The following is a 23,095-nucleotide window of genomic DNA, read 5'->3' as shown; positions in this document are numbered from 1 at the left end:
CTGGATCAGTATCCGGTTGGCCATCCTGATCACGCAGCGGCTCTCACCAAACCTGCTTTGTAGGCTACTGCCCGGACAATCTTCAAGACATTGACTCTATCACTTCTCTTCCATGAAGCCCTTATATTGCGTCCGCAGGGCAACCCGATCATCCGCTATCTCTATACTACCTCGTTATAGTATCGAACTGGTGTTACAACAAGGAGCGCTGACAACACCCTTGCCCTTCAAACCAAATGTGCTCAATTAGATGCCAGCGAGGATTTCAACGAGGCCATCGACCTATACTGCGAGTTGCTTGACTTAAGGCCACGTCGCCATCATACAGCTCTTCACATTTTAAGCTCAATACTCTGCTCTCATTTTACGCACACGACACCCCATTCAAGGCTTTTCAAATCGCATTGTAACAGCCAGGAGCTGGGCCACCGCAGCAGGGCAGTACAGTCCTACGTCTGCGTTAAAGGCCTACAACACATGTTTCGACCTTCTTGACGGTCGTTTAGTAACACGATCATCGACAAATTCACGCACGAAATTGCGGCTGCCTTTAGCGGCACTGGATCGTTGCCTGTAGATGCAGCATTGTGTACCATCTGCAGTGGCAATCTATGACACACAGTCCAACTCATGGAGTGCTGTAGGCCGTGAACAGTAATGCGACAAATTCCAACCCAGCTCACAAGTTCTCGGAGCTCAGCGCTCAGCAAGGGTCGGTCCGATACTCAAAGTTCCGCTGTCGGCACAGACCGAACTACTGTTGATTGGACAGGAATACAGTACAGGAATCTTACGGAGCAGGATCTGTCGTAGCTGGATTTTGTAATCTTGAGGGATTCTCGCTCCCATCTTCGTATGAAGACTTGCAAGCGGCAGATGCCAGGGTCCAGTCATCATCCTCATTGCAAGTAAATCCTCGTGTAGCGCTATCATTGGCGCCACCTCAGGAAAGCCCCCGTCGTGTTCTTTAAGGACTACTTCGTCAGCACAATACGGCATGCATCTATTCTGGGCCAAAGCAGCCGCAAGATGATCTGATAGTCCTCTTGCGGATAGGATGGGACGACAACGTCAATGTCCTCCAGCATGTCCTGAAAGTAAAGTCCCACTCTCGAATCAGGCCTCGTCCAACTGCAGCTTTTACATCTATCCTCTTTATGCAGCTCACCCCTTTCAAACGATGGCATATCGCTCTGAGGAGCCATGTCTGGAGGATCTCGACATCTACACTACGTGACTGACACTTTCGGCTTTGATCGGATCTAGACAGGTGATGAATAGGTGTGTCAGTCCGTCCTTCGTATCAATCGGACGAGGTCAACCGGGTGCAGGGAAAGGCAAGGCAAGGCGCTATTGGCTGTCGATAGCGAACTCGGGCTTGTCCGGAAGTTTGTCACCGCAATAGCCCGTACCACTATTATTTCTGCCGACGCGGCCACACGAGCAGGTGCACTCGAACCTTTGCAGGAGAACAGGCATACCTTGTCACGGCAAGCAGGACTCTAGGCAGCCTTACAACTCCCATTGTGTCGTAGGAGATGAACATCTGACCTTGCTTGACAATATGGAAAAAGACATTCCGACGCCGAGTTCGCGTCCTTATCGACGTGTCAGACCACTGTTAGTGATGAGCATGCGCCCGATGAAGTCATTAGGCTCGCAGCTGGTGTCCAGTTTCCGGGGCTCAAGAGCGTTGTTGGAACGCTGTGAATGGTCAACGATGCTGTCGCAAAACATGTCATTGAGGGTGCTGACTGTTTCCCGTATCCAACTCCGTCTTGATGACAGTTTCGGTGGCGGGTCTTGATGCATCAATCCTACAAGTAACAGTCCATAAAGAAACAGCGTGGATTTCAGCAAGTAGCATTACATATGCATGATATATCTCAACCTGAATTAATGAGAGGATCTCTCATAATGGCATTGCTCATGGAATGTCGAATCATGTACATCATCGACCGTCAATGAACAACGTCCAGCCAAATCGATATTTTTTCGCAAAGGATGAGTCCCTTCCAACTCATCTTCCACGCAAAAAAACGACTCCACAAAGAAGAAAAAAAATTCAACCAGTCCGAGAGTAGTCTGAATCGAGTTTCATGATCCAGGAAGGATACACGAGCCACGAAGTGAACTCAAGGACAAGTCAGTCCCATTGCATGATACAATCAGCTGCACCTCGTACGCAAGGAGTCGTAATCTCCAGTCGTAAGCGGCAAATATTGATTTGCACTGGTAGCATAGTACATACGAACACCTTGAGCTCGCGGGAAGGCAGTGACCAGGCAAACATCCCCGATTAACCCCGTAAGGATCGTCGTCGTTCCTACGGTATTCCTCGCGAGCCCAGAGCCTTCTTGACAAGGCACAGGCGCGATAGTGACGACTGACTGCTAAACAATAGAAATAAACTCGCCCGATCCCCGCGACGCTTTTCAAAGGCTTCGATCTCACCCTCCTCTGCGTTGAACAGAATCTTCGGGGAATGAGAAATGAAACTGCTTTTCTGGTACGTCGCGCAGCTGATAACAGCTGGGCTCTGCTAGAGCCGATCGAGGGGGATTAGAATGCTCAGACCTTAGCCCGCTCATGAATTTGGACGCGTGGAGCGATCCCGTGTGTGATGAGCATTCGTGGCTTTCGAGCTGGTTGATGAAAGGGAATGGTATTTGAAGTCCGCTTGCCAATGTTTTTCTCAGCCAGGAGTCTCTCACGATCCTTTACCTTCAATGACAACTTGATCTCAAAGACTGAGCTCAAAGTTCGAAGGCGTCCCGCCGTGCATGTACCATTCGACCTGTTTACATATTTGATCTTAGATTTTCTTTTCATCCCATCAGTTGCCCCTATTGTAGGACATTACCGTCGCATTGTATTCTGTCAGTCGATCATGCGTATGGTATCGTCACATGAGAGAGTCTTTGCGACTTCAAAGCTTGCTCATTACCCAAGTATGCTCCTTATACACTGCGTGTGGTGAACAAGTTCGATTTTACCGCTGAAGAGACTTGGCTAAAATTTCAAGCTATGCATGGTTAACGCGTGCCAGGAAACCAGGTGCTAGGCATTGTAAAAGGTGTATAAAACTCTACCTACGTGGGAGGATCGACGTTGACGAGTAAAACATTTCGCCGCTCACGAAATATGTCTCCGTAAGAGACGAAGGTCAGGATGGAGACAAAAACTACTTCATTTCCTTCTCATCCTGTCCTCACTTCAATCTCGATATAAACTGAGGCAATGATAGTTCCGCGAGCGAGATGCATCCGAGCCATTAAGTACGACATTTCAAACAGTCATCATTGGTCTATGGACATTCTAAGAGTCGAGCACGTCAACGTTCTAAGCACGTTGGCAAAACACCATTTCAAGATGAAAAAAAAACCATACCGAGTAGCGCGACTCGGGCTCACAGATACCCCTTCAGCTCCTCCCCCTGAGGCGTCTCCCCGACCAAAAATAACATATGCTCTACCACCTCATAAGGCGTCGTCACGTGCCAACTCGCAAGCGTTCGCTTGCTACTATGTCCAACGGCGGTAGTGAACACAGCTTCGGGAGACACGGCAAGCTCGACGTCGCTGTGCTCTGCCTTGTCGACGAGCGTCACAGAGAGCGGGGGCTCCATCGTCGCTTTGCCGATGGAGGAAGGGGAGAAAAGGAGTAAGGCGCGGAACATATCTTCGTCGGTCTGTTGGAGGGTGAGCAAGTGGGTGAGATGGGGGGGAGGGATGTAACAGACCTTGTCGTCACCAGCGCAAAATATGAACTCGACTCCAGGGTTCTGGTATAATATACGCTTGACGATCTCCCCCTTGCATGAACTGTCAGTCTGCAGGCATATCAAAGACCACGCGTACAGACCTTGTTCACGGCGATAGGTCTCACTTCCAGATTTTTCTTACCCACGAGCACCTCGATCGGCCTCTTGGGCACCACATTATTCTCCAATAAATCCTGGCACTGCCTACACTGGAATTGTCTATAATCCACCATTTATCAGCTCCGCTCAATAAAATAAACCACAACCACGCGCACCCCCACTCGGGATCAGTCGATCGATAATGCCACGTAATCGAGCTCTTCTTCATCTCGATATGACTCCCAGTCGTACGCTCCGTATAATACCTGAAAATTTCCGCTACTTCCTCCATCCAGCTCATATCCAGACTCGCAGTGAAATTCATCCACACGGCACTGTCAGGCAAACGGATGAATCCGCCGTGCTCTGCGCTCATCCCGAGACGCGGAAAATGGCCGAGGTGTTCCTCGAGGAACGCTTGGTCGCGGCCGGATACGATGTATACGATGTTGTTAGGGTCGGATGTAAGTTTCGCAAGGGCTGTAAGCGCATCAGGAGAAGGAACCGCCATTGAAGGCATCTTGACGATCGGCGTGAGCGTGCCCTATCCGTCAAAAGTCAATGACGACGAGCCCCGTATCCCCACTCATCACTCACGTCGTAATCGAACAAGAACAAACGCTTTCCGGCGTTATCATACAGCCGCTTGAGACTGTCTCTTGGGATGTAGGGCGTTTGACGTGCAGTGTTCTGTCCGTTGATCTGCGAGAGCAGCATCTTGGCAAGGACCGCAGCCCACGTGTGCGAGGTGTGGGTCGTTACTACTGAGTGCAACGCCGCGTGCCTTGAAGCTTTCTCCTCCTCCGACATGACCAACCCGCGGTTCATCGCAGCTGCTACATCCTACTCACCACACCTCCGTCAATCACATTATACAGACAGTTTGAATGGGAAAATACTACGCACCCCAAGATCCCAAGGGTTCACCTGGAGCGCATCAGCCATGTGCTGGCTGATGCCCATAAACTCGCTCAATACGAGGGGCGAGTGCTTTGTGCGCTCTTGTGCAATCACGAACTCCATCGAGGTCGTGTTCATTCCGTCCCTGAGGGGCGTGATCACCCCGAGGTCTGCAGCGCTCAGCAATGCGTAGAATTCATCCTTTCTGAGGGTTTGGTGGCTGTGTGGAAGGAAAAGGGCAATGACAAATAACGAGACACGTGAAGATATGATAAAAGTGCACGCACTAGTGGTGTACGGGTATAAAGTCCAAACTCCCATACTCCCCATTGATATGAGCGACGAGTTCCGATACTTGACGCTCAAGCTTTGGAGAGTCTGTTAACGCAGGTGACGTCACCTGCAAGCAGCATACGTCAATATCTGGGTGTTACAATCAGATGACAGGACACACCTGAATAAGCACAACTTTGCGCTGCCACTCTGGGTAGTCACGCAAGAGTTTCTCAAATGCACGGAGCTGGTGTCATACCGTCGGTTTGGACAATACGACCAATCAATCAGCGATGATACAACCATGACAGAAAGAACAATCACCTTTTGCAAGACCCCCTTCACGACATCCAACTTGTCCCTTCCTACGATGATCTTCTTGTCTGCGTAGAGCGCGCGAAGGGCCTCGAGTTTTGGTTGGACGCCTGGGCGGAGGCTGGTTTGCGTACGTGCAGATACGTTAGAATTATGAGTGTTTGAATTGAGCGTGTGCATGCGTGCCCATCAGCAACCACAACCGGAAAAAAAAATCAAAAAAACTCACGTATCCCTCGCAACCCTGTCCGCGTCCACCCCCACTGGACAATGTGTAACAGCAGCCATATGTCCCTGCACATCAATACCGACGTATTTCTCAACGCCTGCTCCACCTTTTCCATGCACGAGGCTCGCTCCGCGTGTGGGTTCAGCCCCAGTTGGAACAACGCTCGCACCCCGGGACGCACCGGTAGACGTAGTGGTAGCACCCTTACTAGTAGTTTCATACCCGCACACACGAACGCACGTGGAGGTGAAATGGCGGGTGTAACTGTAAGTTTGGAAGCAGATGAGGTTAGCGCCTAGCATTCCGTCGAGGATTTCTTTGCGGCCTGGGTAGGGTTGGTTAGCTGTTCGATGGGGAGAGAATGGACGTACGTGGTAAACACCTGAACACCTCTGAGCTAGGGAAAGGGGTATGTACGAAGAGACCGATGATGCTGTGGTGTGTATCAGTAGTGGTGCCCTCCCCGTTTGTGAAGGATGACGCACACGTCTCCGCCATTCTCCCCACCCACGCCGCTGACAGCGCCAGAGTGCATTGCATTTCTGAGCATGCGGGGGACTAGAAGGAGATGGTAGTCATGGACCCAGACGAGGTCGCCTGGTTTGAGGACGCTGGCGAGGCGGGTTGCAAATGCTTGGTTGGCCTTATGGAGTGTTAAATGTGATGAGATGACTAGATGAAACAGACCGAACGCACCTGCTCGTAATACTCATAATTAGCATCAGCACTTGCATGTTCTGTTGCTACGTCCTGCCAGAGGAGGTAATGGAAGAGGGGCCACAGAGCTGGGTTGACGTTAGCAACGGTTAATGAGATTCCCCGGGCCGGTAGCAATAAGAAGCAAGATGAGAGTGTCGAAGGAGAAAATGAAAGAGATTGGACGAGATGGGTAAATATTAAATATGATCAAAGTTTCTTGGCCGGTGGATCCGAAGGAAGATAAGCGAGAAGGGCCAAAAGTAGGCGATGGAGGTAGATCAAGAAGAGGTATTCCTGATATGGACTAACTTTGTTTACAATACCCATCGTAATGACCGTGTGCAACGTTGTCCTCCATCCAGAGCGGAAGATAAGTGATTGGCTTGCTGGTTTCAGGTTCAATTGCGTTCTTGTCAGTGTAACGAGCAAGCTCGACATCGAGGGCGTCCTTGTCCTCTTGAGAAATGCGAGAAGATGGGATACGGTCTCGAACGGAAGGGATGTGTTCACCGGTGGAGGGATTGACGTCAGCTGTGGAGAGGTTAGTGCTATTATGGCAAATGAAAGTGGAGTAAATGACCGTCATTGCCATCGGGTGGAGCTACGGGTGATAGAATGTCGCCTGTCCACCCAAGAATGAGCTGTTCGTGGGTGACGCTAAGACTACGAATGCCGCTTGTCATCGCGCTGTGTCCGTAGCGTGGAGCGAGTTTCCAACGCTCTGGTTGAGTGGGCAGGGAGATTTGAGGAACATCAGCGGATGGGCTTGGTGGTACATCAGAAAGAATACGTGGAGGTGTAGGAGGTGGACTGAGTATGCCATCTCTTGTAGAGGTTGAGGTGATGGTGCAAGTTACAGGAAGATAATGGCAGACGTGAATGATACGGCCTGATAATTGAACACCGTTGGCTTTGTGTCGTGCTTCGAGTGATCTGACATGGTCTCGAACTGAATCAAGTGAAATGTCGTCTCCTGCGCGCGTGTATGGTTCTGCGAATGTATCCATTGTCGAAAGTGTTGGCATGTGCAGGCTGGGTTTATATAGGCTGGTGATAAGTAAATCGGATGGTCTGGTTTTTCATGCATCCATGCTCAATTTGGTTCTTTCACGCTGGCACTGCTTATAGACCGTCAGATGTGACTCACTCTCAGCTTGATCTTTACCTGATCCCCGCGTTTGATACGAACTTGACCGAACGTTCGTCAAAACAATTTCTACCGACAATTACAACCACACACCATCGTCTGCTTCATTCGTCGCCGTCTATCTGCATCGTACTAGTCATTTGCATCGGAGTACCAACTTGACTCTGGAGTCTGGGCTATCCTTCTTCGGCACGATACTCAGAATCGATCTTTGACTTCAAAATTATCTTTGTTCGTTCTGGCTTCGCGAATCCGCCAACGCGAGATGGAAAAAGTTATCCATGAAGTAGAACGTCTCCCGTGTCAAGGTTCAGTGGTGGCCAAATCAAGCTTAGGGTGGATGTCATTTTAAAATCGACTAGGCCTGCAATATTCCGAAGTTTACTTCCAAGCACTACGGCGCTTTGTACTTCAAACTACTAAAACAACCCACTTATGATTATCATGGACCAAAGCTGCATGGTAAACCTCACGTCTTTCATCAAGTTTTGAATGTCAATCAAAATTCACACAGGGCGGACGAGGTCGAAGGCTACTTGAGGTCTCCGAGTCGGAATGCTTTGTGCTGTTGTCTTGAGTATTATTTGGATCACATATAATCATCTACACTAGGTATGAAAGCAGCCATCCTGGTTCTGTTCTTCAATTTTTTACCCTCGACTGCAACTGTTTAGCTTCCTCTATTCACAATGGGGTTCACTCTCCTTCCATCCCTCGCTATTCTCTGCAGCGTTGCTTTCGCTACTCCATATAGTGCTGGCAGTGGCAATCTGATTCCTGATGGTGTCAATACCGCCGGCTCTACGCTTCTGTCCGCTGGCGCAATGCTTGTCATTGGAGATCTGTCGTACACAGTGGCAGCGGCTCTCCAGGGTGTGGGTATCCCAGCAGAAGCTGACAGTCAATGGTATGTATGACATTTACTCCAGCTGACAGTTCTCCGTGCAAAGTCTTTCAGACCTCGGTTTGGGAAATCTGAATTCGCTTCTTAAGCGATATGACGCTTTGATCAAAGTCATCGTGGCTGATATGGAGTTCACAGTTCGCCACCAGATGTCCAGGACGATATTCTCGCACATGCGAAGAGGGATTCTATCTCTGATGATATTGACGACTTCAAGTTGTGAGCTCAACAGGACCGCAAGTTGAGTTAATTTTGGGCGTAAGCAAGTACATTATCTCCTTTACACTCATTCTCGTTCCAGATTCACATACTTTTGCTCCCACCCACCTCTACCTTTTCTCTGGTATCCTGTTTCAGACATTGAATTATCCCGTTCACTGTCATACGCATTTCATAGTCATCCTTAGTTTAATATGATTTGATTACCGGCCGCCCTTCTAACATGTCTGACAGATGGAATTCGCGCTCCCGCCCGCCCAGCGACTCCAGCTGCTCTCATTCCACTCCGGCTACGCTCAGTCCAGCCTAACATCGTGTCGGCAATCAGTAGCCTTGGCACAGACGATGCCAAAGGTAAATATGTCTACTTGAGTACAGATCCAATGACCATCGCTGCTGTTGTGAAATTCAGGAGAACTTGACTACATGACTCGGGCCATGCACACTCTCCGAACGATCAGTACCAGGGACGAAAAACCTCAATCAGGACATCGAAGAATTTGTTCAGCGGCGTGGTGTTTCGACTCAAGATCCGAATGCGAAGAGTGTCCAGCGGCTCAGTTTCAAAGTAAAGAACTGAGCTTCAGTCGGTGCCAGGGAGAACGTTCGTCTCACTCATCCACGATGGCACTTGATTTTTTGTCGTCTCCAGGTATGTTTCTCGCTTGTCGATTGAGAGACTAATAGTTTCCTTGGATGATACTGTTCAGGTGGCTGTCTTCTGGTCGACCACCACCTCCCGCATGGTGTTTGCAAACCTTCAAAGCTGAGGTGGCCATCGGATCATGATATAATATCGTAGTGAAGGACGAATAGTTCATTGGATGCTATACATTGCTTTCATAGTGCTACTTGATTATGCGTGCATTGTGGTACCGTCTGCCTCTGTAGGCTACAACTAAAATAATCAATATTTATCTGGCGCTCATACACACAGTGCGAAAATTTATATTAGATGAGACGTGTTTGCGGGGGTCGATGAAGGTGTTGGTTGGGACGATAGGCTGTTGTGCATAGAATGGCGCGTCACTGATTTGTATTCAAGAATCATCACTTCTCGATGTTTACAAGGCTACTAATATATCAATTGCATTTGAACAAACAACACTTTGTTCACGCAGAAACTCTAAATTAGTAGGTCATCCCTCAAACTTGCAAGGAAAGATACTGGTAATAGGACATGTCGAGAGTCATATAGCAGGAAAGTCGGTGTAGTCACTGTATGACTTCGACATCATCTACAGCTGTCATCTTGACCCACATACCACCCTGCAGAAGAGAACCTAGTTAGATGACTGCAAAACATGCCAGAGCGACTTACTTCGGCATAAAGTAACACGTGGCTTTTCGGCTTGAACCGCTCGATTGCTTGCCGACCGTCTTTCTCAGCCCACCACGCTGGTGGGCACATTGAGGGCTCGGGGACAATGTAATTGCGGAAAAATTTTGCAGCAAACGAACAAGTACAAACGACATTTGGTTGTAGGCAAGCTGAGGCACGAAACAGGGTATGAGATGGGTGAAGGTAATAAATCACTCAATGACCTACGTACTTTTTGTCCTAAGCAGATCCTCGGTCCCGCATTAAATGGAAGGAAAATGGAGGGATTAGGAAGCAGGTATTTCTGCAAGCGCTCGTCGAGCCATCTATCCGGATCGAACTCCAACGCTGGAACGCAATCAAGAATTCATATGTAGACGAAGTTCAAGCTTCTTACCATCTGGTCCCCATAGATCTGTTCTTCTGTGCATAAAGAAGATTGCATAGACGATCCTGAAGTTGTTCAATTAGTCACGCGATGAATCTAAACGATCGATTAAAACACGTACATAACACCCCCTGGAACAAACAGTGGTTCCTTCTCAGGTTCGGGGGAAGTCCATGTGGTGTCATGTATGGTTTCTCTGAAAGCTTGTAACTCGAGTTCAGTATCTTTGAATTGGCCGAAGAACGTACCTCACACCAAAGGGACTAGGCATTTATGGTGAGACAATACAATTGATCTGAAATCGAATTCAACCACTTACACGGCAGGAAAAAGGCGCATTGTTTCTAGAACAGGTGAGTAGTGCGTCCGACAGGAAACGAGGACATGCACCATTGAGAAAGGCTTGCATGTACTTCATCTCTTTGATATCAACATATGTAGGCACGCCATTTAGCCCAAAATTCGATATTATTTCCTCCCTAAGCCGAGAGAGGACCTCTGGATGCATTGCAAGTAAATAAATAGCCGAAGTCAATGTCGAGGTGATCTGACATTGTCTGTTACCAACCAGGATGACTCAAAAGGTAATTGCAAACTTACCGAATCTCTTCCTGCCAGCAATATGTTCAACGTCTCATCCTTGATGATTTTAGAGTCTGATAATGATATTCCAACAACAGAAATTCCCAAGTAACGTGCCATCTCACCCGATGTCAACTTGACTAGATGATCTACAAGCGTTTCGTTGCCCGTAGTTTCATTTGCGTCCGATTTGGCAGCCGTGCTATGCCTCTTCAGAGCGGCTTCGAAGATCGGGTCCAAAAATTCGCTGGCCACTTTCATATGTCGCGCGGTGCTGTCAGTATAAATTTCAGTCATTGGCCAAGTCGACCCAATTATAATACGACGACTGATTGCATGCTGAGCTTGAGAGAATGCATCTGAGAAGGCTGCGGTAATGTCTTTTTGAATGGTATTTGTGGATTCTCTCGCGTTATGGGGGAAAGGCAGTTCGGCGGAAAGTGAATCGGTACAATGTCCAAACAGGAACTCCGATGCAGAGTCGAGCGTGAATCTAGAAATGAGATCCTGTGGCAGTTGTTTAACAAAAGAAGTCACAATGCTGACTTAAAGTCCTACTTGGAAGTCTATCGCCAAGTCCATCCTGAAACGTTCCTTCGCCAAAGCGATAGTACGAGTCGCATGACGGTCAAAGATCTCAAAATGACGTATCCGATCATTATTGAAGAAAGGCCGTGTCATGGTTCGGTGAAGCCTACAAGCGCGTCTAAGGTTCCCTATCGGGTTGATCCCAAAATATACTGCTCACTTCCATGTTTCACCTGGTGGTACAGACAATCAATCTATCAGTCACAACATAACAGGCCTTCCGATTCACGCTTACCATCCGAGTTAAATACACCCGTTCCCAGGACGGAGTCAACTGCTTCTCCAAACTTTACACCTGAGTCGAGTCATAAGTCATCACATGCAGGTAGACAGCATTTATGGACATACCTTTGACGTAATTCTGAAATCAGTTACGAGCATGGCCTGGGTAAAGTTTGGTTTGGATTTTTTTTCGATAATAAAATGGAGCCTGCCTTCATGTGTTGGGGCTCTGAGGTCATGATATCGTCCTCCCAAAAGAACCTAAAATTCAAAGTTGGCCCAAGTTCCTTCATCTCGTCCAGCGCAGGTTGTCCTGGACGGAAGTAAAGCACGAACATTAAATGTATGAAACGGAAACTGTACCAAGGTATTCGGTCTCCAACCTCATGAATATGCCCACTATCTTGTCCAAATTTCCAGGCAATTTGCCCTTGACACGGGGAACGAGTCTGGCACCGAGTCGAGTGGCCCTTCGTCGCTGCGATATCTCGTCCATGAATATATAAGCAGCAAACCCCAGAGGGGCTGCGCCCAAAACCACCAGGGACAAAGGCCACGGGGAGACTCGAAAGCCTTGCAGAAAGGCCAAATGTTGTATGATAATGATAGAAGAAGCGGTCGGAAAGATGACAGAAAGGAAACCTCGAGTGAGGTAGGCCACGCCAGGACTAACCCAAGATCGTGGCATAGCTTAGATGTTGCTAGTGGATGACCAAGGTGTGGCGGCAACTTGAAGCCTGTATTTAAAGACGACACAAAGAGTTAAGTTCAAATGCTCAGTAGTAGCTTAGTCGCCAAAATGTCGGGTGCAAGAAGTACCAGGCTTTTATAACTTTCCTGTAAGCCAGAGATAGAGCTTACGTGGCAAAGCTGCAAGTGCTCGGAAGTAACATAATTCTGTGGGAGGTGACTCGTGGCGATATCACCATCCGTCTAGCGCACGAACAATTTACTATGCTGGCATAGCGGTGGCAGTAAGACGGCGTGGAAGGTTCGATGGAACTTTGCATCGCTGGTACTTTGCTTGAACTAACTTTGTTATCCAAGGTCTTCGTCCCTCTCTAATCGCGATTGGCAAGACTTCGAGTCATTGCAATCGTCAGACGTCTCAGAATTGAGGCCCGACTCAAACAATAACAAGACTTAGGTACTGAAATAGTTCATCTAGTGAGTACTAGTACACATCCGACGCTAAAGAATACCTGGTGACAGAAACACGAAAGGTTTATGACATTGACAACGATCACCAGTCAATCTTCTTCCGACTGGTTCCTCGACCGCCAAAGCCCCATCCAATCTGGTTCGCGATCTTGATCGCGACGCCAACGTCCGACGCAAATCTACCAATACACCATCAGATCAGGCATTAACAACTTAGCTCGCGATAAATATACACTCACGCCCAAACAGTCGCCGGAATTCTTTTGGAATTGTCGTCCGACCAAGACGACATCAGCTTGACCTTTATCAAGCACTTCTTGGGCAATCTTGCCATTGGTGATCGATCCGACAGTCCCGACGACAAGCTTATCTCCCACAGCTTGTTTGACTGCCTCTGCGAACGGCGCTTGATATGCCGGACCGCCTTTCACGATGGCTTTTGAGTGGTTGCCACCGGTCGAGACGTCGAGGAAGTCAACGCCATGCTCGGCAAGAATACCAGCGAGTTTGACGGTATCTTCGGAACGCCATGATGGAACATTCGGAAGTGCTTCTTCGAGCCAATCAGTCGCAGAAATCCTAAGTACGAGGCATCATTCAGATGAAGCAAGAACATCTTATGGACTCGAAAATACCTCAGGAAGAGAGGCATATCTTCAGGAATGACGCCACGGATAGCATCCACGATCTCGAGAGTTAAGCGAATGCGATTCTCGAAGCTTCCGCCATATTCGTCTGTGCGCGTGTTGCTGACGGGGCTCAAGAAAGAGCACAGCAGATAACCGTGTGCGTTGTGAATCTCGATGACGTCAATGCCAGCTTTCAACGCTCGTTTCGTAGCTTCTACAAATGCGACGACAACCGCCTTGATCTGCGCCTTTGATAGTTCCTTAGGCACTGGGAAGGTGTCGCTGAAAGGAACCATAGAAGGCCCCCATACATCGTCTGGCCATCCTCCTATGCTCTCGGTTGCTGTAAGACCCCCATGTAACCATGGCACAACGGTAGATGCTTTCCGGCCGGCGTGGGCAAGCTGAATGCCAACCTTTTGATTTTGTGAATGGGCAAACTCGACTATCTTGCGAAGGGGCTCGATTTGGCTGTCTTTCCAGAGTCCCGCGTCATCGGGGGTGATGCGACCCTCTGGGACGACAGCTGTGGCTTCGATGATACAAAGACCGGGACCTCGGGTGAAAATACCGCCCACTGTACATCGTGAGTATTTCGATCATGCTCGATATCCATAAACGTACGGTGCGCCATATGCCAGGACGTGAGATGACCGTCATCTGCAGAATATTGACACAGTGGAGATAGCTGCACGAGATTGGGATAGGATGTCAGCGGAACACATTGATCAATATGACGACTCACAAAAATACGGTTGTGAAATGTCGTCCCTCTAATCTTGAGGGGCTGGAATAATTTTGGTATAGGAATTCCATCAGGCTGGGGGTCAAATGCTGTACCTGCAGCAGGAATCTGCGCAGGGGTGAAGTACGGGATAGCGGGTGCAGGCTTGTTCGCTGGAGGCTGCATGCTGAGGTAGTGTGCGAGGAAACGCCTTATTTCCACCCTATATATACCCACCGCCAACAGGCTAATTAGGAGTATCTCAGGATGTCCGATGTCGCAATCCCACTGGATTATTCAGCGCATGTCTTAGTGATACGCAGTTAAGAATTATGCTTTGATGATTGCAGAATCTCGGAACATGTATATAAATAGATCAAGTGGTTACTATGAGTTATGATTGAACGCTGCCATACCATATAGTCCTAGTCGACTACGCTCCTTTCCAACAGTTGAGATCATCGGGGATGTGACACTCCACGAAGGAGCTCAGCAGTTGTAAAAATTTGTAGGAACCAGCCCAAGAGTAGTCTGAATCGAGTTTCACGATCCACGAAGGATACGCGAGCCACGAAGTGAACTCAAGGACAAACCAGTGCTATCGCATATATCCCTCATACGCAAAGAGAGCAACAAACGCGATGTGTTGCCTCCAGCCGTGAGCGGTGTATTCACCTGGTTTTATAGAGGACGCTGGCAGCAGACAAGCGGAGACGCTCGTCGGTAGCCATAGGCCACCGTGACGGGATACCTGGACTGCAGACTACATGTGCCACCAGCTTAAGAGCAGATCCTAAGGGCAACAAAAAGCACATGATATCCAATATGTAGAGAATGTGTACCGCAGCAAATGCCCGGGGACTTGAGTATCTCGCTCAGATTTCTCTATGTCCTGAGCGCCAGTGATTGGCGCATGCGCGATAGGACTGCTACACGACGAACACAGGTTTGCCCGATCCCCACAACATTTTCAAAGCCTCTCATTCTCGCCCTCCTCTGCCGAAACAGAATCTTGAGGATGTGAAAATGAAGCTGCTTTTCTGGTACGTCGCGCAGCTGATGACAGCCGGGCTCTGCTAGAGCCGGTCGGGGGGGATTAAAATGCTCAGACCTTAGCCCGCTCAGAAATGTGGATGCGCGTGATTGGCAACCTGTGTGTGATGAGCATTCGTGGCCTTTGAGCTGGTTGAGGAGAGAAATCGTCTGAAGTCAGCCTGTTATATAACAGAATATTCAAACTCAGCGCTTAACGCTTAATGCAAGACTACTATCACTCCGGGTAATCTGCAACATTTTCAGCAAATCTTTTGTAGCTCATCAACCACTTCATATTATCTTCCACGAATTTAGAGTGTTGTAGATTCGTACCGCCTCTATATAGATCTCATTTTTTCTCATTTTTAGGATGTTGTGGTGTGGTGTCGGATGAAAGCCGAGAAAATTCAGGGTCTGACTGCTAATCTGCAAAATATGGTCACGTCGAGTCACACCTCGGCATAGCACCGGCACAGTCAACTTTGATCGATCTGTTGGCGTTGAGTCCCAGTGAAAATCGACAAGAATGAGGTAGATAGGTAGCGATACACGTCTAAGTACCAAATGATATAGATAGCAATCTAAATAATTCGAGATGGAAAAATGCAAATTGTAAAATTAAATGCAAAGTCCAAACTTACGAGAAATTTGCAGTGTATTTGCTGCAAATGTTGCAAACGGCACTTTGCAAGTTGCAAAGCTACGCCTAGATTAACATTGCGATTGCGCATATACGCTTCCTTGATCGCGATCACACAGCTACATGAATTCTATAACCTCTGAGAGCCTCGAGGCTGGCATACATCGACTTGCAAACGGTACTGATACTTACATATGTGATTGTGATGCCTGCCTTCGGAAGAACAAAGGCAAGCCCAAGCACGTACCACAAACTACTTACTTCCAGCACAAACCCAACAGACTCGCTAGACTTTTCCCCCCACCACTTCCTGCACAAACTCCAGCTCCTATACCGGTGCCATCGTCTAGCAAGCGTCCTCCGGATGCTTCTGATCACCCCGAACAGCCACCCATATCGAAGCACAAGGATGATCGGATTATTGCCATTGATGGCGCAGAAGACAGTGTGTTCATAACCCTGCGATAAATATCAATTTGCTGATATGAATAATAAGATTTTGATATACCTGAGGCTGCTGACAATATCCCAGGCCCTGATGCACTCGATGGAACTTTCGATCACCTCGAGGACACCAATTTTGGTGATACGGGACCCGAGGACAGGGAGGAGGAAGAGGAAGCTTGTGTTGAGGAAGCGCAAGCTCATGCTGAGGACACCAATTTTGGTGATACAGGGCCCGAGGACAGGGAGGAGGAAGAGGAAGCTCATGTTGATATGGGACCCAAGGACAGGGAGGAGGAAGAGGAAGCTTGTGTTGAGGACAATATACCTGAGAACTTCGATCAAGACATGCCCCCGGATGACGTCAATCTCGAGGGTGCGGACACTGACTTGGGAACCATGGGCTGGACGGACGAGGACTTGGATGAGCTACAGCAGATGGCATGCCTTGAAGATGCCCAGGATTCGATGTCATTCATTACTGCTCTCCAAAAAGCATCCCTAGACGACGCACACTCTAAACTACCTCCAGACGCACTAGACAGACTTCGAAACCCTCCCCGCGAACTCCCCGATATATCAGATCCTGATCTTATCCTTTCGTTAAAATATTACTTTGCAAATACAGCAATCACTGCTTACAATCTTATCCGCGAGGCCACGATCGAACGACACCCCGAAGATGATGTATACAGTCATTACCGGGTTAAGCAAGCTGTCTGTGAACTTAGTGGTGTCGTCCCGATCGTTAATGACATGTGTACCAACACATGTCTTGCATTCACAGGTCTGTACACTGAGCTCGATCATTGCCCTCGATGTGGAGAAGATTGATGGGACACCAAAAAAAGCTCACCTCACAAGAAGGTAGCTTGGAAAACGTTTGACACATTTCCTGTTGGACCGCAGCTCCAGGCCCTATGGCGCCATCCAGACCAGGCAAAGAAGATGCGATGGCGCCAGGAGTACACCAACAAGATCATTGACGAATTGAAGACAACCAATGGCATTCCGGAGGTATATGAAGATGTTCTTCATGGGAAGCAATATCTGGACGCGTGCCAATCTGGCAAAATTAAAGATGGTGATGCGGTTCTTATGTTCTCGATCAATGGTGCCCAGCTCTATGAATCCAAACAATCTGACTGTTGGATATATATTTGGGTAATCTTCAATCATGCGCCAGACGTCCGGTACAAGAAGAAGTACATACTCCCGGGTGGTATCATTTCTGGCCCCAAAAAAACCCAAAAATCTAGGTTCTTTCATTTTCCCTGGCCTACACCATCTTCACGCAATTCAGACAGAAGGGCTTCCAATTTGGGATGGCGCAAAGAAGGCTCTATTTCAATCTAATCCCTTTCTCTTTGTTGCAACAGCTGACGGCCCCGGCATGGCATTTCTTACTGGCCTTGTGGGTCACCATGGCAGATTCGCATGTCGTCTCTATTGCGGACTCCCAGGGAGACACAAACCAGGTGCACCTATGTACTATCCTGCCCTACGTCAACCTGAAGGTACTGATCAACCTGATCACCCCGCCTTCTTCATTGATTGGCTTCCCCTTCCCGGATCATTTGATTATGAATGGAACCTCAAGCGTGTGATCTGCTGTTCCAACATGGCCGAATACGAGCTTGCACGCCTTGAGACAGGCATTACGAAACCAAGCATCTTCTGTGGCTTCGACACTGACCGTATTTTGCTGGTGCCGCTGTGCTTTGGCTCTGACATCATGCACATCGCTGCCATCAATACTGGCGATCTCCTTCTACCCCTCTGGAGAGGAACCTTTAGAGCCGAGACTACGGATGATAAATCCACGTGGGCCTGGGCTGTTCTGATGAAGGCGACTTGGAAGGCACATGGATCTCTGATCACAGATGCAACACCCTTTCTGCCGGGTTCATTTGATCGACCTTCTCGTAATCCTGCAGAGAAGATCAATAGTGGGTATAAGGCCTGGGAATGGCTTCTCTACCTGTATGGGATGGCACCAGCCACACTCTATGGCATTCTGCCTGAGCCCTATTGGTTGCATTTTTGCCATCTTGCCTGGGGACTACATCTAATGCAACAATACCACATATCTAGATCCGATCTCGTTGAAGGCCACCATCACCTTCTTAATTTCGCAGATGAATTCGAAGAGCTCTATTACCAGCGCTGGATTGATCGGCTTCATTTTGTACGACCATGGCTCCACTCGATCACACATATCGCTGGTGAGACAGTCAACAAGGGACCACCAATTTGTTCGTCACAATGGACGATGGAGCGAACCATCGGCAATCTAGCTCAAGAGATACGACTACACAACTCCTCTGTCTACGCTAATCTCTCTCAACGTGCTGCTCGTTGTTGTCAAGTCAACACCATCAAGGCTATCATTCCAACAATTGAACCATCAGATAATGCTTCCCCAAAGGGCTTGTTGGATATCAGCCAGGGATATTTGCTGCTGCGGCGAAGAGAGAGAACAGCCCATGCAGTACGTCCCTGTGAGGCCCAAGTACTACTTCACTACCTGTCCGACAACGATGTTCATGTTACCTCCGCCCCTCTCGTCACTCGATGGGCTCGTCTTCGCCTTCCAAATGGGCAAGTTGCACGGTCTGCATGGGAGGAAAATGCTATGTCCAAGCAACCAAGAATGGCATGCAATGTGAAGGTATTTTTTTCATGGTCACTCTATTAGTATTATACATTGACACACACACTAAAGTTATTGATTGACGGCAAGACCACTGTTGCCGAAATCTTATTTTATTTCAATATGATGCTTCACGATGAAGAGAAGACCTTTGCTTTCGTATCTGAATTCAGCCAGCCACACACAGATCTATTTGAAAACTCGTCGCAAACGGTCTTTGCCTGTCGTCATTGTGAAGATGCTTCATTGAAACTTGTCGAGGTTCATACTATACAGTCTGTGGTGGCTATGATTCCTCATAATTTTCCGGGTATTGATGGTGTTCTTTTCTACCTCGTGGAACGACCAGGGTTGGACATTATAAGAATGAGTGGTGTGGAAGAGGAGGGTATTCTTGACGAAGAATGAGTTCAATTACTTTTTTATACAAGATGCAAACATGTTTATTTATCTGACTACTGCATCACTAAAGAGCTTCTTCAAGTTCTCATTTCATTGCACGAACCACAAGAAAATTCTTGTCTGTACGCGATTGATCGTACCACGCTTCATCCTCCTCCTTCGACACATACTTCCAGTAAATTGATCCAGGTGGTGGTGGGCTTGGTGTTGCAAATATGGACTTCATATTACTTTTGGGCATGGAGAGAACTGGTTTGGTGATAGTGGACAAGTGTGCCATTGGCTCAGGTGGGTCACTTTCAGGCTCGGTGACGCTTTCAGGATCGTTCACACAAGGAGGGATGATGACTTGCTGTGGTGTTGGCTCAGGTGGGTCACTTTCGGGCTCGGTGATGCTTTCAGGATCGTTCACATGAGGAGGGGTGATGACTTGCTGCAGTGTTGGCTCGGGTGGGTCGCTTTCGGGCTCGTCAGGCCAGGGAGGCATAGTATTTGGGTGATGCCTTCAATATAAGTTGTTGAACCAAGATATAATCATATAATAATGACTCACAACAGTTGCTGTCTGATCAAGTGTTCTTTCTCTGGATGCGCATGCCAGTATGCTGGGTTGACAAACATATCATCCGAAGGTGTCATCTTCGGTGTGCTGGAACGACTGTCTGAGAAAGATATGCTAAGATACATTAGTGATAACAGCGTTAGAAGTGATGGAGAACATACCTAGTATCAGCATCGTAGCCATCAATATCCTGATCAAAAGATATATCTAAAACTTATTGAGTGGATGTAGGATGAATGGACGATACTATAGAATGAATTGAACTTAGTCCAAAGTTTCCTTTCTTGACTTGTACCGTAGCGCCCCTTCTCATCACACCATCATTATGCCCGACACAACGACTTCACCGACAGGATACGCCAATCTCCTCATGTCCCAAATTTCTTCACAACATTCTTTTAATCCACAACTTAATTCTGGCGGCTCACATAATTTTCAAAATACCCGGCGTGATTGCGATACCAATAATACCGTGAGTTCTATGATAGAGAACTTGTTACATTAATGAGATACACGTGTTATTAGTCTACCATGTTGCATGAAGGGCTCTGGGCTCTTCTTGATCAGGGTCATTTATCTCCCAATGATCCTGACGTCAACATGATCTCACAATTGAAGCGAGAGATATCAGAACTCCAGCACACAGTCGCCTTTCTCCAGTCAGAGAAAACACAACTCGTCAATGAAAACTTGTGTCTGAACACGAAATGCGAAACATTGCAGTAAGTTCCAGTCATATCATGTGCATATATGCGCACCATGTTTGCTGACCATGTTTGCTGATGCGATCAATGATGTCATGGTATATCTTCTCTCAGGACCATACTTGTTAACAGTCGAGGTTCTGCCAGCTCAACGGCATCAAGTTCTTCTTTGTCAGTTGCAAGTGACAGTACTGCGGATTGAAAACCTACTCTTTTGGACGTCACTCGTGAAGATTCTGATCATGACCTCAATGCAATTGATTACCCACTGGTCAGATCATGGACGAAGAAAGACTGGCAGGAGAACATGCCATCAAGTACATCAGCCAATCCTGGATCCTCTGGGAAAAAGCGAGGAGCCACACACATGGCACGAGGCATCAATGTAGCATGTACCTACCTGCAAGACCAAGCTGGTCAGCCGGTGTCTGCACAACGGGCAAAAACCATCCGTCTTTTCATGCTGTCATGTTTTCGACAACTCGAATCTCAAGGTCTCATGCCCGAATCCATTGGCCAAGCATCACTCAAAGTCCTACACTGGCTTATTCACATGCTATGCAAACATTGCATCGAACTCCGTCTATGCACTGACAATTGGAAAGCTATGAAATTAATGATCGACAACTATTCCCAATGGTACAACTACCACGTTGTGAAGAAACAAACTAGCGGTCATGTCAAGTCCGAAGACATAGAGACTGCCGACGATGACAACAACAACGACAAGTCCCTACTGGCTTCAACACCTGCTGCTACCCCTCCTTCTTCCTCACCATCTGCGACACCTGCTGTTACCCCCCCTTCCTCACCATCTGCGACACCTGCTGTTACCCCCCCCTTCCTCATCTTCTTCAACGCCTGCGGTTACCTCTCCTTCCTCATCTTCAACTTCTCATAAACGAGTTAACATTGATATTGACCCTGTTGCAGAACCAGCATTGAAAAGACAACGAGTCGAAGTGGAAGAACGTGAACCAACCCCACCTCCCCGTACCGACAAAGGAAAAGAGAAGGAAGTGATTACTGTGGAGGTCAACAATCCTCTGTAAGTGATCACTCTATTGATAATTCCATTCTACTGATACTATTAATTTAGTTCTAATCTTGTCTTCAAACCTCGCCCCAAGCCAATCCCAAAGAAAGCTCCTGCCTCCATCGACTCTGCCACTTCTGGAACCACTAGCGCCGAGCCGACTATCATCACCCCTCCATCCAACGACCCATCAGATACCAACACAGCTTCCCTCGCTGTCAAGATGGAACTCCTGGTAGCAACCCCCACGGAGCCCACTCCCAGTGCAATCAACTCGAAGGCCCAACCTGCAAAGAAGCGTCAGCCGAGCACAAAGCCCATGCGTGTGAGCTCGAAGATCACGGCACGGTAAGATTTATCTATTACGGTCACAGCAAGTAAGGCTAACACTATTATTATTATAGGAATCTTTGTGCCCTCGAATGGCAATCGAACGGCCATCAGAAAGAACCGGCAAGTGTCTTTGCAACCTACTGGAACGGTCTATCGAAGACTGACAAAGAGGTATGTCGTTTTTGTATTGATGTCATTTATCTACTGACTAGCACTATTATTGAAGGTATACAAGCACAAAGCGGCTCTACAGGTGCATGGTATTCATGATATCCATGAGTATCTTCATACTAACAATGATTTGCCTTATAGCTCAGCTCAGCTGGACCAACCAAAAGGAACGGCACTGGCGATGATACAGACAAGGAGTAGCGAATGGATACGAGGCGGGATGGCGGGCGCGGGCGCAGCGATACCACTACCTAACCATAGTGATACCTATAGATACATCATTCAATGGCATTAGATACCTATTCATGCCATCTAATTGGAACATTTTCAGCACATGTTTGCATCTAAAACCCATCTAAAGCCAACTAAAATCGTATCGAAGCATTAAAAGTTCGTTTTGGTCTCTATCGTTTTTCGTCTCGAAAAGTCCCACTTTTCTAAAGAGGTCGAAACATAACGAAAAATTTCATTTCCTCATATTTTGTTCGATCTATATCTACATGTATCTACATCATTCTTGTCGATTTTCACTGGGGTTGAGTACTGAGTCATCGAACTGGAAGCTTGGTCTGGAATACAGCAATATATTGTCATCAACCATTATGCATCATGATCCATGTAATTATTATTGTGAGTGTACTGCCATTGATATGGTCCTGAATAAGGTTGACTCCTGCCATCATACATCTGTACCTCAGCACCAACTCGAAATTCCCCTCTGTTACCAGCTGCCGGCACAAATTGGGGAATGGGTGGAGGCACATACCTGCCGAGTGAGGGAAGATCTATGTATGACATTGAGGGTTGAGGGATAGGCTGTGGTTGATAGGTGCCAAATGGTGCGTGCATTGAATTTTGATGAATCGGCGTGTCTTGCGGTACTGACTCAGTAGTGTTATTGCCGATTTCAACATGCCGCCTGCGAGAATGAGAGGGATTAAATAAACCTTTG

The 23,095-nt window shown here is 47.8% G+C and overlaps 8 protein-coding genes across 8 annotated transcripts; 3 read left to right on the top strand and 5 right to left on the bottom strand.

The window, feature by feature from the left end:
* Nucleotides 1-3,045: 3,045 nt before the first annotated feature.
* EDB93DRAFT_1126464 (glycosyltransferase family 20 protein) lies at nt 3,046-7,395 on the bottom strand. The gene is made up of 15 exons (XM_041448752.1): nt 6,859-7,395; nt 6,588-6,809; nt 6,276-6,364; nt 6,065-6,222; nt 5,951-6,012; nt 5,580-5,904; nt 5,360-5,471; nt 5,217-5,282; nt 5,050-5,162; nt 4,769-4,982; nt 4,460-4,705; nt 4,039-4,406; nt 3,865-3,982; nt 3,743-3,814; nt 3,046-3,691 (listed from the first exon to the last, which is right to left on the bottom strand). Exons 1-15 carry the CDS (start codon nt 7,301-7,303, stop codon nt 3,410-3,412), a joined length of 2,892 nt encoding a protein of 963 aa, XP_041311249.1. The 5' UTR covers nt 7,304-7,395; the 3' UTR covers nt 3,046-3,409.
* A 719-nt stretch (nt 7,396-8,114) lies between these two features.
* EDB93DRAFT_1101322 (uncharacterized protein) lies at nt 8,115-9,318 on the top strand (the record flags this gene model as incomplete). The annotated part of the gene is made up of 5 exons (XM_041447094.1): nt 8,115-8,332; nt 8,376-8,548; nt 8,783-8,902; nt 9,010-9,116; nt 9,259-9,318. 5 exons carry the CDS (start codon nt 8,115-8,117, stop codon nt 9,316-9,318), a joined length of 678 nt encoding a protein of 225 aa, XP_041311248.1.
* A 236-nt stretch (nt 9,319-9,554) lies between these two features.
* On the bottom strand, nt 9,555-12,337 carry EDB93DRAFT_1319469 (cytochrome P450; the record flags this gene model as incomplete). The annotated part of the gene is made up of 16 exons (XM_041454882.1): nt 9,555-9,817; nt 9,870-9,965; nt 10,010-10,039; nt 10,102-10,217; nt 10,267-10,322; nt 10,379-10,453; nt 10,506-10,520; nt 10,577-10,601; nt 10,648-10,804; nt 10,858-10,913; nt 10,965-11,346; nt 11,398-11,555; nt 11,663-11,714; nt 11,776-11,811; nt 11,862-11,962; nt 12,013-12,337. 16 exons carry the CDS (start codon nt 12,335-12,337, stop codon nt 9,764-9,766), a joined length of 1,734 nt encoding a protein of 577 aa, XP_041311247.1. The 3' UTR covers nt 9,555-9,763.
* A 259-nt stretch (nt 12,338-12,596) lies between these two features.
* EDB93DRAFT_1126424 (uncharacterized protein) lies at nt 12,597-14,477 on the bottom strand. The gene is made up of 7 exons (XM_041448751.1): nt 14,185-14,477; nt 14,064-14,127; nt 13,446-14,016; nt 13,050-13,389; nt 13,021-13,022; nt 12,852-12,989; nt 12,597-12,799 (listed from the first exon to the last, which is right to left on the bottom strand). Exons 1-6 carry the CDS (start codon nt 14,347-14,349, stop codon nt 12,893-12,895), a joined length of 1,239 nt encoding a protein of 412 aa, XP_041311246.1. The 5' UTR covers nt 14,350-14,477; the 3' UTR covers nt 12,597-12,799; nt 12,852-12,892.
* A 939-nt stretch (nt 14,478-15,416) lies between these two features.
* Nucleotides 15,417-16,486, bottom strand: EDB93DRAFT_1307963 (uncharacterized protein; the record flags this gene model as incomplete). The annotated part of the gene is made up of 6 exons (XM_041454773.1): nt 15,417-15,624; nt 15,654-15,751; nt 15,840-15,938; nt 16,031-16,051; nt 16,100-16,297; nt 16,361-16,486. The coding sequence occupies 6 exons, from the start codon at nt 16,484-16,486 to the stop codon at nt 15,606-15,608; spliced, it is 561 nt and encodes a 186-aa protein (XP_041311245.1). The 3' UTR covers nt 15,417-15,605.
* Nucleotides 16,487-18,017: 1,531 nt separating this feature from the next.
* Nucleotides 18,018-19,343, top strand: EDB93DRAFT_1078996 (uncharacterized protein; the record flags this gene model as incomplete). Its single annotated transcript, XM_041445420.1, has 2 exons — nt 18,018-18,953; nt 19,008-19,343. The coding sequence occupies 2 exons, from the start codon at nt 18,018-18,020 to the stop codon at nt 19,341-19,343; spliced, it is 1,272 nt and encodes a 423-aa protein (XP_041311244.1).
* Nucleotides 19,344-19,378: 35 nt separating this feature from the next.
* On the bottom strand, nt 19,379-20,082 carry EDB93DRAFT_1247093 (uncharacterized protein; the record flags this gene model as incomplete). Its single annotated transcript, XM_041452537.1, has 4 exons — nt 19,379-19,390; nt 19,441-19,840; nt 19,891-19,999; nt 20,061-20,082. 4 exons carry the CDS (start codon nt 20,080-20,082, stop codon nt 19,379-19,381), a joined length of 543 nt encoding a protein of 180 aa, XP_041311243.1.
* Nucleotides 20,083-20,430: 348 nt separating this feature from the next.
* On the top strand, nt 20,431-22,344 carry EDB93DRAFT_1335331 (uncharacterized protein; the record flags this gene model as incomplete). The annotated part of the gene is made up of 8 exons (XM_041455307.1): nt 20,431-20,621; nt 20,718-20,774; nt 20,880-21,469; nt 21,537-21,651; nt 21,703-21,987; nt 22,044-22,143; nt 22,199-22,225; nt 22,285-22,344. 8 exons carry the CDS (start codon nt 20,431-20,433, stop codon nt 22,342-22,344), a joined length of 1,425 nt encoding a protein of 474 aa, XP_041311242.1.
* Nucleotides 22,345-23,095: the final 751 nt, after the last annotated feature.

Source organism: Suillus bovinus (assembly GCF_016758785.1).
Source record: "Suillus bovinus strain UH-Sbo-P2 chromosome Unknown EDB93scaffold_8, whole genome shotgun sequence".
Lineage (NCBI taxonomy): Eukaryota > Fungi > Basidiomycota > Agaricomycetes > Boletales > Suillaceae > Suillus > Suillus bovinus.
The sequence above is the reverse complement of the archived record's forward strand: the minus strand, read 5'-3'. Positions and strand labels throughout refer to the sequence as shown.

Bases quoted from the DNA above. Each gene is read 5' to 3' on its own strand.
- EDB93DRAFT_1126464 (XM_041448752.1), bottom strand. From the start codon at position 7,303: ATGCCAACACTTTCGACAATGGATACATTCGCAGAACCATACACGCGC. The intron at 5,905-5,950 runs GTACGTCCATTC...AACCCTACCCAG, and splicing joins GGTGTTCAGGTGTTTACCAC to GCCGCAAAGAAATCCTCGAC. The intron at 3,983-4,038 runs GTGCGCGTGGTT...GGTGGATTATAG, and splicing joins TCGACTGATCCCGAGTGGGG to ACAATTCCAGTGTAGGCAGT.
- EDB93DRAFT_1126424 (XM_041448751.1), bottom strand. From the start codon at position 14,349: ATGCAGCCTCCAGCGAACAAGCCTGCACCCGCTATCCCGTACTTCACC. The intron at 14,128-14,184 runs GTGAGTCGTCAT...AATCTCGTGCAG, and splicing joins CATTTCACAACCGTATTTTT to CTATCTCCACTGTGTCAATA. The intron at 14,017-14,063 runs GTACGTTTATGG...CACGATGTACAG, and splicing joins GTCCTGGCATATGGCGCACC to TGGGCGGTATTTTCACCCGA.